The sequence below is a fragment of the Oncorhynchus kisutch genome, linkage group LG21, assembly GCF_002021735.2.
Source record: "Oncorhynchus kisutch isolate 150728-3 linkage group LG21, Okis_V2, whole genome shotgun sequence".
NCBI classification, from domain to species: domain Eukaryota; kingdom Metazoa; phylum Chordata; class Actinopteri; order Salmoniformes; family Salmonidae; genus Oncorhynchus; species Oncorhynchus kisutch.
Window position 1 is genome coordinate 3,795,661 of NC_034194.2, and position 19,635 is coordinate 3,815,295.

Below are 19,635 nucleotides of genomic sequence, written 5' to 3' on the forward strand. Positions count from 1 at the left end.
CCAACACATTCCAAAGCCATCTGTCTTTCTTCAGAGAACCATTAACTTCAGACATAAAACTCAGTCTCTTTCACTCCTTATATTCTATGCTTCTGATCCATCATTTACTTAATATCACCTACCACTGCGACCTGTATGCTCTAGTCGGCTGGCCCTCGCTACATATTCGTTGCCAGACCTACTGGCTCCAGGTCATCTAGAATTCTTTGCTAGGTAAAGCTCTGCCTTCTCAGTCCACTGGTCACGATATAGGTATATCTCACTGATCATCCCCAAAGCCAACACCTCATTTGGCCGCCTTATCTTCCAGTTCTCTGCTGCCAGTGACTGGAACAAATTGCAAAAATGGCTTTAGTTGGAGACTCCCCCCCTCACCAACTTTAAACATCAACTATCAGAGCAGCTAACCGATCGCTGCAGCTGTACATAGTCCATCTGTAAATAGCCCACCCAATCTACAACTACCTCATCCCCATACTGTTTTTATTTACTTTTCTGCTCTTTTGCACACTAGTATCTCTACTTGCACATTATCGGCTCATTTATCACTCGTGTTAATCTGCTAAATTGTAATTATTCGCTCCTATGGCCTATTTATTGCCCACCCCCACCTTTTGCACACAATGTATATAGACTTTTTTTCTACTGTGTCATTGACTTGTTTATTGTGTTATTGGCTTTTTTATAAATTTACTCCATGTGTAACTCTGTTGTCTGTGTCACACTGCTTTGCTTTATCTTGGCCAGGTCGCAGTTGCAAATGAGAACTTGTTCTCAACTAGCGTACAAAGGTTAAATAAAGGTGAAAAAAATAAAATTCTAAATTAGAGGTCGACCGATTAATCGGAATAGCCAAATCGGAAATCTGTATTTTTGGACATCGATTTGGCAGATATTTTATTTTTTGTACCTTTATTTAACTAGACATGTCAGTTAAGAACACGTTAATATTTTCAATTATGGCCTAGGAACGGTGGGGGTTAACTGCCTTGTTCAGGGGCAGAACGACATTTTTTACCTTGTCAGCTCGGGGATTCAATCTTGCAACCTTCTGGTTAACTAGTCCAACGCTCTAACCACCTACCTCTCATTGCACTCCACGAGGAGCCTACCGGTTACGCGAATGCAGTAAGAAGCCAAAGTAAGTTACTAGCTAGCATTAAACTAGTCTTATAAAAAAAACTATAAATCAAATCAATCACTAGTTAACTACACATGGATGATGATATTACTAGTTTATCTAGGATGTCCTGCGTTGCATATAATCGATGCGGTGTGCATTCGCGGAAAAAAGACTGTCGTTGCTCCAACGTGTACCTAACCATAAACATCAATGCCTTTCTTAAAATTAATACACAGAAGTACATATTTTTAAACTTGCATATTTAGCTAAAAGAAATCCAGGTTAGCAGGCAATATTAACCAGGTGAAATGGTGTCACTTCTCTTGCGTTCATTGCACGCAGAGTCAGGGTATATGCGATAATAATAAACATTTTGTTTTCGAAATGATAGTTTCCGGTTTCGACCATATTAACCTGTTATCTAACTGCCTGTAGCTCAGCCCCAGAGGCAAGGATATGCATATTCTTGGTATCATTTGAATGGAAACATTCTGAAGTTTGTGGAAATGTTAATTGAATGTAGGAGAATATAACAGTAGATCTGGTGGAAGAAAAGAGAAAGATCATACGTTCTGTTTTTTTATTGTTGTAGTATCATCTTTCACATGTACTAGAATAGCCACACAGTCAGATAGGATGCTGGAGATTTTGATGGATAACACAAGAGGGCAACTGTAGGTGTGCAACTGTAGTTTCAGACTGATAACTTCAGGAATGGGTGAGCTTAGCATGAAGTCACCCAGGTGTCCCACACAAGTTGCCCAAATGTACCCAAGTGGCAGAACTGGTGAAATTACCTATAACTATATCCAGCAGTGCAAATAACTATATACAATATATCAAAAAGCAATTCTAACACACACACAAAAATAAACAAGGAAAAAAACGAGGAAAAATTAAAAAAAAAATTATAATAATAATAATAATAAAAAAATAAAAATAAAAATAAAAAATAAAAAAAACAGTACACCCCTTGGAAGTCCTCGTCACAATATTTTTCTGCCTGTGCCATGTCGCATAGCAGTCTCTTTCTGATGTAAAGCAGAGGCAAACTGAACAAGTGGTGCATTTCATGCGACACAGAACACAACGACGCCTCCATGCTGTGCCCTTTTGGCCCTGAGGCACAGTCATGCCTGCAGTAATGAACTGTGGCATATGAACACCACTGGGGGCAGAGGTAGAGCGGGCAGCTTGGCACTGGGGGCTCCCAGTCAGAGTCGCTATCACTGTGAAAGAAACAATACAAATATTTTTTTCATGTTATGAGCCTTTTATCATCACATAAAATAAACAGATATGTATTGTATAGAGCAGAGGGAACAGTCACTAAGGTGAAGTGCTGTTCCATTCAACTCCGGACATTGTGGGCCTGCACTCGCCCCTAGCACCCAATGGCTATTTCATATGGAAATGAGGAGTAGCAGGCGCAGTGGCCATGTGTGTGTTTGCTGTTCTACTCCATTCCATTTGAATAAAAAAAATGGAAAATATATAAATATTTTTTTCTCCCAAATATATACACACACACAAACCACACATTTCATTGCAAAAAAAAACACTTTATATAATATATATATATATATATATTTCATAAAACGGAATTAGCACTTACCCGTCCAGAATTACGTCCTGTCCTTGCAGAAACAGCTCCTCAGTTAGTTTGAATCATAACACTCCAAGATTCCTCAAACAAAAAAATCTGTCTCACATTCACTTTTGACTTTGCTTTACCTGATTTATTCACCATGATATCTTCAATGAAATCATTGAAACTACAACTTTCCGAAATACAGCTGCACGTAAAAAGCCTTACAGCAACTCCTCTGATCGTCAAGGCCAGAATGGAGTACCCTGTGCGTGCGATTACAAACAAGGAATTGTGGTCCAACCCAAAACCATTACATACTGCCGTTTACCTCAGCTCATTGGCTATCTACCCAGCTAGATTTCAAGATGATCAGTGGTCATTGGACAAAGTCAATCAATGAAGCTTCGCTAAAATTATTGGTGCGTACGGTAGTCATTGCTTGTTGTCTTCAAATCAGTTCACTTTGCAAACATCCAGAGGAATGCACTGAAACCAACCATGACTAAATAAACGATTGTTTACAGTGGGTAATCACGTCAAATGCTCTAAAAAAATTTATAGAGATGGAATTCACGGCACAAACGGTGCCGATTTAGGCTATAAAAATTGATTTTATCAAAGAAAACGGCACTTCATTTGATCACTGGGACCCTCAGGAAGAGAAATAAGAGCAAGATATCAGAATGTAAAAGTCATAATTTTACCTTCAGATGTGAATGTGTAAAAACTGTCATGGCGGAAAATGTTTGTTGTTGATTGCTCTTCTCAAACAAAAGCATGGGATTTGTTCTCTGTAATAGCCATTGATCCCTGTACGGGGATAGCAGCCATAACAGGTTATTAACTACTGAGATTAGGCTGGTGTAACCGATGTGAAATGGCTAGCTAGTTGGCGGGGTGCGCGCTAATAGAGTTTCAAACGCCACTCGCTCTGAGGCTTGGAGTAGTTGTTCCCCTTGCTCTGCATGGGTAACGCTGCTTCGAGGGTGGTTGTGTTCCTGGTTCGAGCCCAGGTAGGAGCGAGGAGAGGGACGGAAGCTATACTGTTACACTGGCAATACCGAAGTGCCTATAAGAACATCCAATAGTCAAAAGGTATATGGAATACAAATGGTAGAGAGAGAAATAGTCATATAAATACTATATTAACTACAACCTAAAAGCTCGACTTGGAATATTGAAGTCTCATGTTAAAAGGAACCACCAGCTTTCATATGTTCTCATGTTCTGAGCAAGGAACTTAAACATTAGCTTTTTTACATGGCACATATTGCACTTTTACTTTCTTCTCCAACACTGTGTTTTTGCATTATTTAAACCAAATTGAACAGGTTTCATTTTATTTGAGGCTAAATTGATTTTTATTGATGTATTATATTAATTTAAAATAAGTGTTCATTCAGTATTGTTGTAATTGTCATTATTACAAATAAATAAAATAAAAAATAAATCGTCCGATTAATCGTGTCAGCTTTTTTTGGTCCAATAATCGGTATCGGCGTTGAAAAATCATAATCGGTCGCCCTCCTATCTAAATGTTCAAAGTTTAGCCAATTCCAACACTGGTGAGGACTTACAACCTAGGGGAGTTAACTGTGATACTGTATTGGTAGGGGGGCTCAGATAGCTAGAATGGTAGAGCATACTTTAACCGGGAGTCTGGTGTAACGTCAGTAAATGAACAAGAGGATGTTATTGATCAAACAACAGGTCAGAGTTATGGAGATGATAATCACTCCAATGATGATGAATACCATACGCAGCAGTGTTATGTTTGATTTAGTCAAACAGATGGGTCAAGAGATTGTCTCAGTATTGTTTCAAGTCTGTCAGCAAGTAATACCACTCCATCCAAGGTAGCCGCCAACACCGTCCCATTGTGCATGCCAGACTGGTACAAGGTAAACGGTCATGAAATCTGATATGTGTGAGCCATCCACCTTCAGAGGTGATGGAACAGATAAATGTAATGTGTATGAGTGGCAGGAAATGATGAAGACTTACTTGGTAAAGAAAGGTTACAAAACACCAGAGCAAGGTAATAAAGTCATAGAAATGTCAATGGGGAAAGGATTTAATCAAGATTTTAAAAAAATTACAGCAACCCCCTTGTAAACATCAGCAGAGACCCTGAGGTTATTTTCAGTACATTGAAAGAGCATTTTGGTGAGGCCATCTCCTCTACTATGCCACTTCAAGATTATGAAACCAAACCTTATCAGGGGGAGAGTAGCTTAGACTACTGGGTGTGCCTTAACCGAGTAGCAGATCTAGCTAATGAATGTCTACAGGGCAGACAGATGGATGACGTGGGTCATGCGGTCACCATGATGTTTGTGAAGCACTGCCCCAATCATGACCTGTACACAGCATTCGGATGCAAGCCTAGGCAGAAATGGAGAGTGGACAGTGGGTGAAGTTCAGAAATTGATAGACAACCACCAAAATGAAAGATGTGCTACAAGGAGGAAACAAAACAGACACCCCAGGAAGACATTCAAAAAACAGGAGGTGAGCTCAGAGCACCCCATCCTTACCTCAGCGGTTCAAGGAGTTCAGAGTGGCAATGACAAAACCTGTAACACTGCTAGACCGGTTTATTATGAACCAGAACGTTGCTTGTAACGCAAGAGGGCCCAGCAGAACTGCACCGCTGTCTCCCTCCTTCCCATGTGCTATATGTAAAAGATCTTCTTCAAAATGTCACAATCCTGGCCATCAAACCATAGACCACAAAAGCAGTAGGTTAGAACAGACACCAGTCGGGCAGCGGCCTATAAAATCAAGGTGCAGCTTTAAACTAATAGGTCTGCACCTTGAGGGGAAAGGTGCAGCTAAAAACTCAGCCCCTATAAATGAAACCGATCCTGAAATAGAACTGTCTTCATACAAAGACAAAAATCAAGGCAACAAAAATGTGATATATCAACCTACTCGGAGAATAACCGGCAATGAAAGTCTGTTCTATGCACCAGTGACAGTGCAGGGTTCAGTAGAACAAAGAGGACTCGTTGATAGTGGTTCAATGGCCTGTACTTTACTGAATCTGTGTGAGCATACATTGCTTCGAAAACATGTCTTAACTGAAAGCTCGAAAATGTCCACTCCTGTAGTACTCATTGGATGTGGAGGGCAACAGGTCAATCCAAAATGTGAATATGAGCTCCATATCAAATGAATGAACTGCAATATGCTGGTGCCAGTATTAGCTGTGCCAGGGAAAACTGATGAAGTGATCATTGGAACAAATGTACTGAAAAATGTCCTCCAACTCAAAAAAGTAGAGGGATATTGGAAACAATATCACAACCAGCCAATGGCCTTTCTGATGAATCAGATACACTTAAGAATACTGGCAAATGCGTAAAATGCCAGGAAAAAAAAGTTGCCACTGTTGTTCAGCCAGTGTGTGACACGATCCCCAAAACATCAACACTTCGTCTGAGGTAGACAAAGGAAAAGGGCAATTTTCCATTAGCAGTACTGTTATTGTAGAGCCCACAATGTCCCGAGCAGCACAGAGGAGTGTGTTAGTGGGTCGTACTGTATGCCCACTGTGGGGTGACAAATGGATCCACATGAAGGTGGTTAATGTCCAAGATGTCCAAGATCGCCCAGTTACACTGAAGTGTAATGCAACGCTGGCAGATGTATACCCCTGAAATTGGCAGGTGTGGGAGAATCTACAGCCTATGTCTTCAGCTGGAGCAACCCAGATCTGCACATCTACAGAGTAGCCAACCCTTCCACAGACAAGGGCAAGGCTGTACACCGCAACTTCTTACTTCCTGTGAACTCTCTTCCGATTGGAGAGGCTGAAGAGGATACAACTGTTCCCTCCATTCTTTCAGAGGAGAGTTTTGCAGATGCCAGAACAATTAAACCAAACCCACTACCAGATGTGGATGGGGGCAGTGATGACCAGAGAACTGCTGTCTGTACCCTCCACAGTCTAAGTTCAAAAGTAGTGGATGAGGCTGTGGACGCCTCCGGGTCCATGTTGATAGGACAAGAGTGTAATGGAGAAACTGAGTCAATTGGAGATTCTGAAAGCGAGCAGGAATCTAGAACTAGTGACTCTGGTCCCTAGGAGCATTACAAATTTCAGAGCAATAGTGAGAGACCCAGCAGGAGACCCTTGCCACTGAGGATGATAGCTTGCAACCCTTGGCCGATGAGATAGAAACATCCTCTAAAAGCAGTATACGGATATGTGACTTTGCCCCAAGTGATCAAATTCAAACAAGCAAATGGGCCTTCCTTCAAGCCTTGTCAAGATGGTTGTTGATCATTGCCAGAGTCAACATTGTAACTAGGCCACTCAGGAACATTCAACGTTTTCTTTGTAAGCAACTCAAGTATATTTGGCCTTGTAATTTAGGTTTTTGTCCTGCTGAAAGGTGTATTCATCTCCCAGCAGACAAACAGGTTTTCCTCTAGGATTTGGCCTGTGCTTACCTCCATTCCGTTTCTTTATTACCCTGAAGTTAGTGTTGCGGAGTACCTACAATGTTGTTGATCCATCCTCAGGTTTTCTATCACAGCCATTACTGTTGCGTCGAGCCATCCCGGATCCGGGATCGTGAACACAGCCTCAAGCTCATTACCATAACGCAACATTAACTATTCATGAAAATCGCAAATGAAATGAAATTAATATGCTAGCTCTCAAGCTTAGCCTTTTGTTAACAACACTGTCATCTCAGATTTTCAAAATATGCTTCTCAACCATTGCAAAATAAGCATTTGTGTAACAGTTAGCGCTGATAGCGTAGCATGCTAGCGTAGCATGCTAGCGTAGCATTTAGCGTTAGCATTAGCAGGCAATTTTTACAAAAACCAGAATCATTCAAATAAAATCATTACCTTTGAAGAACTTCAGATGTTTTCAATGAGGAGACTCAGATAGCAAATGCTCCGTTTTTCCTGAAAGATGATTTGTTTAGGAGAAATTGCTCCGTTTGGTGCGTCATGTTTGGCTACCAAAAAAAAACGAAAATTCAGTCTTCAAAACGTCAAACTTTTTTTCCAAATTAACTCCATAATATCGACTGAAACATGGCAAACGTTGTTTAGGAACAATCCTCAAGGTGTTTTTCACATATCTCTTCGATGATATATCATTCGTGGAAGTCTGCTATCCCCTCTGAATCCCAGGAGAAAATGCCTGTGGCTAAAGATTACGCACAAATTTACACAAAGGACACTGGGCGGACCCGTGGTAAATGTAGTCTCTTATGGCCAATCTTCCAATGATATGCCTACAAATACGTCACAATGCTGCAGACACCTTGGAGAAACGATAGGAAGGGCAGGCTCATTCCCGGCGCATTCACAGCCATATAAGGAGACAATAGAAAACAGAGCTTCGAAAATTCTGCCCATTTCCTGGTTGAAGTTTCATCTTGGTTTCGCCTGTAGCATGAGTTCTGTGGCACTCACAGATAATATCTTTGCAGTTTTGGAAACCTTAAGTGTTTTCTTTCCAAAGCTGCCAATTATATGCATAGTCGAGCATCTTTTCGTGACAAAATATTGCGCTTAAAACGGGCATGTTTTTTTATCCATAAATTAAAAGAGCGCCCCCTATATCCAAGAAGTTAAACTGTTTTAAAGTCACCATTGGCCTTCATTTTCTGCTCAAAGGCTCTCTGTACGCTATGCACATCTGATAAATGAGATACATAAAGAATATACAAACTGGCCAATTTAATTCCACTAAATGATGCAAATGAACCAATAGAACAATAAGCATAACCAGTCAAATGTATTTACATCAACTGGTATTTCCTTCAATGAATAGGCAAAAAAAAAAAAAAATATTTCACAATGGGATTTTCCCTCTCATCCTGGACACTTGGCTGGCGCCAATTTTCTATTTATTTTTACAGTCAAAAGCAGTCTATTACCAGCTTACAGACACCCACGGCTCCTTGTAAAAAAAGTGCTTCTAGAGCCCTGGCAATTATATGTACACTGCTAGTACCCCTGGTGTACGCACACACACACACACATATATGTTAATGATATGACCACCTTACTATAAATGAATGGGTTTAACATGCTGTATTTCTGTTTTTATTCCGTACAGACTAATTAGCATATTACGTATATCATTTGCAAAGTTGTATAACAAGTTAATCAAATGTAATGAATTGTAACTCAGTTTTGTATAAAGCATGAACATCTGTTAATATGACCACCCTACTTCAAATTATTAGTCTTAAATTACTGTAAATATATATTCTGTAGTGCCTAATTTGCATAATATAGCATTTCTATTTCATAAATTGTACTTTACTTTTAATCAATTTAATTACAATATGACCCCCCTCTCTTGAGATATTGGACAAAACATGTTGAATTTAAAAAATCCAGACAGGTGATGGTGAAATTATTAACTAGGATTAACATTGACCTGTCTGCAACCTTGTTGATCTTTTCAGATAACTTGAAAATAAGATCTCAGCAATTGCAAGTCCTATCTTCATGAAATCAAAAAAAAGTGTTGTGTTCATGAAAGTTTCTCTATAACAATACAAAGTATAACACCAGAACCAAAGTTTCATTTTGTCCTTTAACGCCCTACTTAAAGTATCAAGTCTCTGCTATAACACAACGGATGGGGAAGAAATGCCATACCAATAGGGCTCAACAGTGGTAATTCAGCCTATGACTCACAAACACCTAAAGAGCAACAATGGGCCAGAGAAGCAGAACACTTCCACACTCAATGACAGGAAGTGTTAGGCCAGGACCACAAGCCCAGATGGGGAGAACACTTGGGACAGAAATATCTACAGGTGCCCTCCTGCCAAAACAGTGCCTAATGCCCTTCATGAAATCCACAGAAGGAGAAATGTCATTATCTCAGGAAAGGTTGAGTGAATGTGATGAAACGTTGCCCACCCCAGTGTCTCACTGCCAAAGAAATCACAGCAGAACAATTCCACATTTCCTGAAGGAAAGTGTCAAAGGAGGCAATGGCACAGCCTTTGCCCAGCCTCTAGAAGCCTACATGTATGTTATTGATTGACCTGAGCATAGCTTTCGATTCAGAAAGTGGTAACAGCCTAATTCAAGAATGGCAACGACTGTTACGGAGTCTAGTATTCCTTTATCCAACATATCATACTGAAACAACGACCACAAAACCTGGGTCCAATTGCGTTATTATGAGTAGCTAAATATGAATAGCCTAATTGCCTGTGACCAGACGTATTTCCTAATCAACAAACATACAATCAACCATAAAAGTATGGTCGTCTTGAACATCACATTGCTAATAGCAATTAGTTAAAGTGTATCCATCTTCCAAACAACTAGCTACTGTACGTACCTAAGAGGACAGTTACTAATGGAATCAATGTAGCTAACTAGAAAGCTATCCTAACATGCATTTTATCTCCCGAGGTGCTAGCTGCCCTTTAGATTAAAGACTCAGGTAGATGAACATTTTCACAAGATGATTTGTGGGCCATAAAATACTGGTGGGTTCTATACATAAGTGGACTTGTGCGGGTTCCCTAGATATATTAAAATAGATCACTGAAAGTAAAATGGGTTTGCAAGCTCAGCACAGCACCAAATGCTCAACATCCGACCTCATAAAATCACTATCAAACTAGCAAGGCCATCTCTAGTTTGACACATCCCAACAAGGCCTGACATTTACATGACTTGGCTAGCTAACGCTCAACGTGGAACAACAACCACAGGAGAGATGTAGACATTGTCGCTAAGCATCAGGTTGTACATTTCCAACAAGCTAGCCAGTTACTTAGCTAGGTTGCTAGTTAGCTAACGTTAATGTAAAGCATATGCTCATGAGACAGTAACTGATATGTTAGCTACTTGCCTGAAAATCTACATTTCATGCTAAGAGAAAATATTTGGTGGCAGTGGTGAAGCAAAGTTAAGATAGCTAAGTCCATACGTGTCACTGAAATATGGTGTACTGTATTTTTATGAAGGTTATGCCGTTGAAGCAGCACAATAAAGCAATGGGGGAATAATGGGGGTTGGGCTACTAGCAATAGAAATGAATGAGTCCGGGAATTCAGACTAGATTCAAACGCGAGTGAGCTATTTTGACTCACCTGGTTATAGTGCACCCTGAATGGTTTCAGATAATTGGAGTTGGTGCACGGAACGACCTGGATATCATGTATCTGCTCCATAGTTCAGACTGCTAGCTTTCCACCGGTGTTTATCTCACGTCAGATAGCACAAACCACAGGTCGTAGTGGAGAATGAGACAAATGCCTACGGTTCCCTAGTAAGGACAAAATACACTCGCTTTTAATTGGAAGGCTTCTTATTCTTCTTCTATGCGAATTAACGGCGGTTGGCATCCAATTTGTTGCATTACCGCCACATACTAGACTGGAGTAAAACTCCCTTATACTTTGCTTGAAAAATTCAAATGTACTAAATAACCATCCAACACTACACTCACTAACTTCTAAATTATATCAAATAAAATTAACACCACCCTTCTCCACTAATTAAATGTATTTATTCCTACCTCATGCCATCATCCTGAAAGGATGGGACATCACCACTTAACACACCCTGTAACTCTTCTGATGTCAAGTCTTGCACAACCAAATACCTCTCTGCATCTGCCACCACAACCTCCATTTTCTGCAACTTCCGTTCCATCCCTGCAGCACAGCTGATAACCATTGCTATAAATGCAGAAAAACCAATCTTACTGAAAAGTATATCACTTTTTGGCCTGTCCCTCTGTACTGGTATATCTCTACTACTCTCACCACTCCTCCCCCTTAACCCAACTTCCTCTACTTTCTTCACTGCCTCAGCATATGACAACGTCTGCACTACTCTAACCCTGGAATCCTCACCTGCCACTCTCGCACGGGACATTTCTGATCCCCAGTGTCTTGTTTTGCACACTTTGTACAAAATAATAAAATGCAGTACTACAGGATATTTCTTAACGTAGCTCTTTATTAGCTAGCTATAACTGGCATGTTCACGTATCGCCAACCAGGATCAAACCCATGACCTAACCATTTGGGTGGTCTTAACCAATCATAGCACAGTATGATATGGCGGTAAAATGCATCCAATTACAATTCAGTATGTTTATACATATGAATATTACACCCAGCTCCATGGACACCCCTACAATTAACATATTTCACTACTTTCCCCAATACTACACATTCCTTTGTATCATTCCTTTCTGCACATTTCTCACACCCTCCCTCCTACACACTGCTGCCACATGCCCGTAAGCTTGACACCTGTAACATCGTAATGTATTCGGCATATACGCTCGTACAGGTTAAAAGAACAGACAATGACTCTTGTTTCCCCACTCTCGCCACCCTGTCTGCGTCGCATCAAACGACGAGCATCACATACACCGGGAATCTTTCCCCTCAGATGGTAAACTTTCTATTTACTGCTACCCCAGTTATCACTCCTTTCATTGGTGCCCTTTACTTGAGAACGAAACAATTCACTTTTCTTGCCCCCATTCGTTTTACTTCGAGCTCCCTCTGACCAACAGAAACACAAACAATTATCACTCGATCATTTCTGGTTACCCTCACTGATTCCACATTACCAAACTCTTTTTTTACCGACCGTGAAACCACAAATGGATCAGCCAAAAGGAAAGAGTCCACTTTTTCCATAAACTTCACTCCTACTTTCACAGACTTATCTTTTTCCTGATCCTTGGTTCATACCTAGGTCTCCGATATCTATACCACACCTACCTCCTGATCCTTGGTTCATACCTCGGTCTCCGATATCTATACCACACCTACCTCCTGATCCTTGGTTCATACCTAGGTCTCCGATATCTATACCACACCTACCTCCTGATCCTTGGTTCATACCTAGGTCTCCGATATCTATACCACACCTACCTCCTGATCCTTGGTTCATACCTAGGTCTCCGATATCTATACCACACCTACCTCCTGATCCTTGGTTCATACCTCGGTCTCCGATATCTATACCACACCTACCTCCTGATCCTTGGTTCATACCTAGGTCTCCGATATCTATACCACACCTACCACCTCTGATAATTCACCCTCATTCACTTCCATTTCTCCTCCTGTCTTCAGCTCCCTCTGCTTACACTTTCTACCATTCTTCTTTAACAAATCATATCCCTTTTTTCCGCCATTTCAAATCAAATTAAAGTTTATTTGTCATGTGCGCCGAATACAACAGGGTTAGTAGACCTTACAGTGAAATTACTTACAGGTTCTAACCAACAGTGCAAAAAAGGTATTAGGTGAACAATAGGTAAGTAAAGAAATAAAAACAACAGTAAAAAGACAGTTAAAAATGACAGTAGCAAGGCTATATACAGTAGCGAGGCTATAACAGTAGCGAGGCTACATACAGGCACTGGTTAGTCGGGCTGATTGAGGTAGTATATACATATAGATATGTTTAAAGTGACAATGCATATATTTTTATTTTTTTATTTTACCTTTATTTAACCAGGTAGGCAAGTTGAGAACAAGTTCTCATTTACAATTGCGACCTGGCCAAGATAAAGCAAAGCAGTTCGACAGATAAAACGACACAGAGTTACACATGGAGTAAAAACAAACATACAGTCAATAATGCAGTATAAACAAGTCTATATACAATGTGAGCAAATGAGGTGAGAAGGGAGGTAAGGGCAAAAAAGGCCATGATGGCAAAGTAAATACAATATAGCAAGTAAAATACTGGAATGGTAGTTTTGCAATGGAAGAATGTGCAAAGTAGAAATAAAAAATAATGGGGTGCAAAGGAGCAAAATAAATAAATTAATTAAAATTAAATACAGTTGGGAAAGAGGTAGTTGTTTGGGCTAAATTATAGGTGGGCTATGTACAGGTGCAGTATTCTGTGAGCTGCTCTGACAGTTGGTGCTTAAAGCTAGTGAGGGAGATAAGTGTTTCCAGTTTCAGAGATTTTTGTAGTTCGTTCCAGTCATTGGCAGCAGAGAACTGGAAGGAGAGGCGGCCAAAGAAAGAATTGGTTTTGGGGGTGACTAGAGAGATATACCTGCTGGAGCGTGTGCTACAGGTGGGAGATGCTATGGTGACCAGCGAGCTGAGATAAGGGGGGACTTTACCTAGCAGGGTCTTGTAGATGACATGGAGCCAGTGGGTTTGGCGACGAGTATGAAGCGAGGGCCAGCCAACGAGAGCGTACAGGTCGCAATGGTGGGTAGTATATGGGGCTTTGGTGATAAAACGGATTGCACTGTGATAGACTGCATCCAATTTGTTGAGTAGGGTATTGGAGGCTATTTTGTAAATGACATCGCCAAAGTCGAGGATTGGTAGGATGGTCAGTTTTACAAGGGTATGTTTGGCAGCATGAGTGAAGGATGCTTTGTTGCGAAATAGGAAGCCTATTCTAGATTTAACTTTGGATTGGAGATGTTTGATGTGGGTCTGGAAGGAGAGTTTACAGTCTAACCAGACTCCTAGGTATTTGTAGTTGTCCACGTATTCTAAGTCAGAGCCGTACAGAGTAGTGATGTTGGACAGGCGGGCAGGTGCAGGCAGCGATCGGTTGAAGAGCATGCATTTAGTTTTACTTGTATTTAAGAGCAATTGGAGGCCACGGAAGGAGAGTTGTATGGCATTGAATCTTGCCGGGAGGTTGTTAACACAGTGTCCAAAGATGGGCCAGAAATATACAGAATGTCAGGAAGTCCAGGATCCAGTTGCAGAGGGAAGTGTTTAGTCCCAGGATCCTTAGCTTAGACGTGAGTGCTACATGTGTCGTGGAAATATTCAGTCAGTAATATTTCCCAAATACCGGAGCTTGTGAGGTCAAATAGAGTTTATTACAAAGTAACAAAAGCCGAGCTGCTTCATGAAACAACTGACTTTCCAGCCTCGGCACACACTTTTTATACAGTGTTCATCCTAACATCACTCACATGTTAATGATAATGATTGTTAATGATTCATCCCCTTGGGTATTTAGCCACCATTATCTTTTTGCCTTGCACTCATTTCAGCTTGGTTTTAATTTTCTTATCAAATCAAATTTTATTTGTCACATACACATGGTTAGCAGATGTTAATGTGAGTGTAGCGAAATGCTTGTGCTTCTAATTCCGACAATGCAGTAATAACCAACGAGTTATCTAACCTAACAATTTCACAACAGCTACCTTATACACACAAGTGTAAAGGGATGAAGAATATGTTCATAAAGATATATTAATGAGTGATGGTACAGAATGGCATAGGCAAGATAGAGTAGATGGTATTGATTACAGTATATACATATGAGATGAGTAATGTAGGGTGTGTAAACATATTAGGTGGCATTGTTTAAAGTGGCTAGTGATACATGCATTACATAAAGATGGCAAGATGCAGTAGGTGGTATAGAGTACAGTATATACATATGAGATGAGTAATGTAGGGTATGTAAACATTATATTAAGTGCATTGTTTAAAGTGGCTAGTGATACATTTTTTCTACATCAATTTTTCCATTATTAAAGTGGCTGGAGTTGAGTCAGTATGTTGGCAGCAGCCACTGTTTAACAGTCTGATGGCCTTGAGATAGAAGCTGTTTTTCAATCTCTCGGTCCCTGCTTTGATGCACCTGTATTGACCTCGCCTTCCGGATGATAACGGGGTGAACAGGCAGTGGCTTGGGTGGTTGTTGTCCTTGATGATCTTTATGGCCTTCCTGTGACATCGGGGGGTGTAGGTGTCCTGGAGGGCAGGTAGTTTGCCCCCGGTGATGCGTTGTGCAGTCCTCACTACCATCTGGAGAGCCTTACGGTTGTGTGCGGAGCAGTTGCCATACCAGGTGGTGATACAGCCCGACAGGATGCTCTCGATTGTGCATCTGTAAAAGTTTGTGAGTGCTTTTGGTGTCAAGCCACATTTCTTTAGCCTCCTGAGGTTGAAGAGGCGCTGCTATGCCTTCTTCACCACGCTGTCTGTGTGGACCAATTCAGTTTGTCCGTGATGTGTACGCAGAGGAACTTAAAACCTTCTACCCTCTCCACTGCTGTTCCCGTCGATGTGGATAGGGAGGTGCTCCCTCTGCTGTTTCCTGAAGTCCACGATCATCTCCTTTGTTTTGTTGAGTGTGAGGTTATTTTCCTGACACCACACTCCGAGGGCCCTCACCTCCTCCCTATAGGCCGTCTCGTCATTGTTGGTAATCAAGCCTACCACTGTAGTGTCATCTGCAAACTTGACGATTGAGTTGGAGGCGTGCATGGCCACGCAGTCGTGGGTGAACAGGGAGTACAGGAGAGGGCTCAGAACGCACCCCTGTGGGGCCCCAGTGTTGAGGATCAGCGGGATGGAGATGTTGTTACCTACACTCACCACCTGGGTGCGGCCCATCGGGAGGTCCAGTACCCAGTTGCACAGGGCGGGGTCGAGACCCAGGGTCTCGAGCTTGATGACGAGTTTGGATGGTACTATGGTGTTAAATGCTGAGCTGTAGTTGATGACTAGCATTCTCACATAGGTATTCCTCTTGTCCAGATGGGTTAGGGCAGTGTGCAGTGTGGTTGCGATTGCGTCGTCTTAGGACCTATTGGGGCGGTAAGCAAATTGGTGGAGGTGATATGGTCCTTGATTTAACACGATTAAATGTTTTACTCACGTCGGATGCAGTGAAGGAGAGTCCGCAGGTTTTGGCAGCGGGCTGTGTCAGTGGCACTGTATTGTCCTCAAAGCGAGCAAAGAAGTTGTTTAGTCTGTCCGGGAGCAAGACATCCTGGTCTGCGACTGGGCTGGTTTTCTTTTTGTAATCCATGGTTGACTGTAGACCCTGCCACATACCTCTTGTGTCTGAGCCGTTGAATTGCGACTCTACTTTGTCTCTATACTGACGCTTAGCTTGTTTGATTTTCTTGCAGAGGGAATAGCTACACTGTTTGTATTTGGTCATGTTTCCGGTCACCTTGCTCTGGTTAAAAGCAGTGGTTCGTGCTTTCAGTTTTGCGCAAATGCTGCCATCAATCCGCGGTTTCTACTTTGGGAATGTTTTAATAGTTGCTGTGGGTACGACATCGCAATGCACTTGCTAATAAACTCGCTCACAGAATCAGCGTATTCGTCAATGCAGTTGTTTGACGCAATGCGGAACATATCCCAATCCACGTGATCGAAGCAATCTTGAAGCGTGGAGTCAGATTGGTCGGACCAGTGTTGAACAGACCTGAGAGTGGGAGCTTCCTGTTTTTTCTGTCTATAGGCTGGAAGCAACAAAATGGAGTCGTGGTCAGCTTTTCCGAAAGGAGGGCGGGGGAGGGCCTTATATGCATTGTGGAAGTTAGAATAACATGATCCAGGGTTTTACAAGCCCTGGTAGCACAATCGATATGCTGATAGAATTTAGGGAGTCTTCTTTTCAGATTAGCCTTGTTAAAATTCCCAGCTTCAATGAATGCAGCCTCAAGATATGTGGTTTCCAGTTTATACAGAGTCAAATAAAGTTCGTTCAGGGCCATCGATGTGTCTGCTTGGGGGGGAATATATGCAGCTGTGATTATAATCGAAGAGATTTCTCTTGGTAGATAATGCGGTCGACATTTGATTGTGAGGAATTCTAAGTCAGGTGAACAAAAGGACTTGAGTTCCTGTACGTTGTTATGATCACATCACGTCTCGTTAATCATAAGGCATACCCCCCCGCCCCTCTTCTTACCAGAAAGATGTTTGTTTCTGTCGGCTCGATGCGTGAAGAAACCAGCTGGCTGTACCGACTCCGATAGCGTGTCTCGAGTGAGCCATGTTTCCTTGAATCAAAGAACGTTACAGTCTCTGATGTCTCTCTGGAATGCTACCCATGCTCGGATTTCATCAACCTATGCCCGGGAGCCTGACCAGAAGACCGCTTCGTCTGCCCCTTTTACGGCGCCTTTGTTTTGGTTCGCCGGCTGGGAACCGATCCATTGTCCCGGGTGGTGGGCAAAACACAGGATCCGCTTCAGGAAAGTCATATTCCTGTTCGTAATGATGGTGAGTTGACGTTGCTCTTATATCCAGTAGTTCCTCCCGACTGTATGTAATAAAACCTAAGATTACCTGGGGTACCAATGTAAGAAATAACACGTAAAAAAATCTAATACTGCATAGTTTCCTAGGAACGCGAATCGAGGCGGCCATCTCTGTCGGCGCCGGAAGTTGAATAGGGGGTGCACCGATCCTGGAGGTACTGCAATACCAGTTCGATGCGTGGAGTGGACGGAGCAAGCCCCTATTCCATCTCCCTGTTCCAAAAATCTATTTAACCTCTAGCGTCGAGCAATCCCGTATCCGGGAGCGTAACCATAGCCTCACGCTCATTACCATAACGCAACGTTTCCTATTCATGAAAATCGCAAATGAAATGAAATAAATATATTGAAACACAAGCTTAGCCTTTTGTTAACAACACTGTCATCTCAGATTTTCAAAATATGCTTTAACCAAAGCTACACAGGCATTTGTGTAAGAGTATTGATAGCCTAGCATAGCATTAAGCCTAGCATTCAGCAGGCAACATTTTCACAAAAACAAGAAAAGCATTCAAATAAAATAATTTACCTTTGAAGAACTTCGGATGTTTTCAATGACGAGACTCTCAGTTAGATAGCAAATGTTCATTTTTTCCAAAAATATTATTTGTGTAAGAGAAATAGCTCCGTTTTGTTCATCACGTTTGGCTAAGAAAAAAAAAGGAAATGCAGTCACTTACAACGCCAAACTTTTTTCCAAATTAGCTCCATAATATCGACAGAAACATGGCAAACGTTGTTTAGAATCAATCCTCAAGGTGTTTTTCACATATCTATTCGATAATCTATCAGTGGTGGCAGCTGGCTTCTCATTCAAAAATACTGCAGCTGGAGATTACGCAATAATTGCGACGGAGGACACCAAGCGACCACCTGGTAAATGTAGTCTCTTTAGGGTCAATCTTCCAATGATATGCCTACAAATACGTCACAATGCTGCAGACACCTTGGGGAAAACGTGGAAAAGGTAAGCTGACTCCTAGCTCCTCCACAGCCATATAAGGAGTCATTGCCATGAGGCGGTTTAAAAAAATGCTGATTGTATTTTTATCTGGTTTTTTTCTGTAACATCAGTTATGTGGCACTCACAGACAATATCTTTGCAGTTTTGGAAACGTCAGAGTGTTTTCTTTCCAAAGCTGTCAATTATATGCATAGTCGAGCATCTTTTCGTGACAAAATATCTTGTTTAAAACGGGAACGTTTTTCATCCAAAAATTAAAAGAGCGCCCCCTATATCGAAGAAGTTAATATATGGTCCCCAGATAGGGGACCTATCAGATATTAAACTGATAAGAACAGATGATTCAAAGCTTTTATTCTAACATTTCATACATTTACATGGTGAACATTTCACACTTCTTTTAACATGCCCATATCCAAACAAAACTTGTAACAAAAAACAACTCATCGGTTTTCAAAAAACACTGAACCCCTTTCTCTCTGGTAAGAGATAGGCAACCAATGCCCGCCCCCAATCTTTTCCAGGGGGCTGCTGCAAACTAACAAAAATCACAAGCCATCAATAAACATAAGCATTCCAAATCCCACAAAACCTACCAACCTACCTTCTAAACCGTACCTACCTGACAAGCCCCAACCCCCCTTTCCACCGCTCTAAGGCGGCATGGTGGCCCCACTTCCTCGCCTCCCTCCTTATCCTCCCCCTCAAATCTCCCTCCACTCTCCTCACTATTCCCTCCACCCCCATGTCTGCCCCCGACTTAACCAGCCCATACCTGGCATCCCAGAGCCCTTTCTTAAAAAGACTGATAAGCAGCCACAACAGAAAACGGTCCCTACCTACCCCCCCTGCTCTCCCTACCCCTCTCTCCACCCATCCCATGTTAAAACAAAACCTCCCTTCACTCTCCCTAGCAA

General features: G+C 41.7%; 1 protein-coding gene and 2 pseudogenes across 1 annotated transcript in view; all 3 read right to left on the reverse strand.

Moving 5' to 3' along the window:
- The window catches only part of LOC109866117 (uridine diphosphate glucose pyrophosphatase NUDT14-like), a 45,428-nt gene extending 34,428 nt beyond the window's left edge, over positions 1–11,000 (reverse strand). Inside the window, exon 1 of the mRNA XM_020454658.2 lies at positions 10,814–11,000. Within this exon, the coding sequence (XP_020310247.1) occupies positions 10,814–10,894 (81 nt within the window). The 5' untranslated portion in view covers positions 10,895–11,000. The remainder of the gene's footprint in view (positions 1–10,813) is intronic.
- A 6,887-nt stretch (positions 11,001–17,887) lies between these two features.
- LOC116356249 (uncharacterized) lies at positions 17,888–18,006 on the reverse strand (annotated as a pseudogene).
- A 909-nt stretch (positions 18,007–18,915) lies between these two features.
- Positions 18,916–19,071, reverse strand: LOC116356251 (uncharacterized; annotated as a pseudogene).
- Between the last annotated feature and the right edge of the window lie 564 nt (positions 19,072–19,635).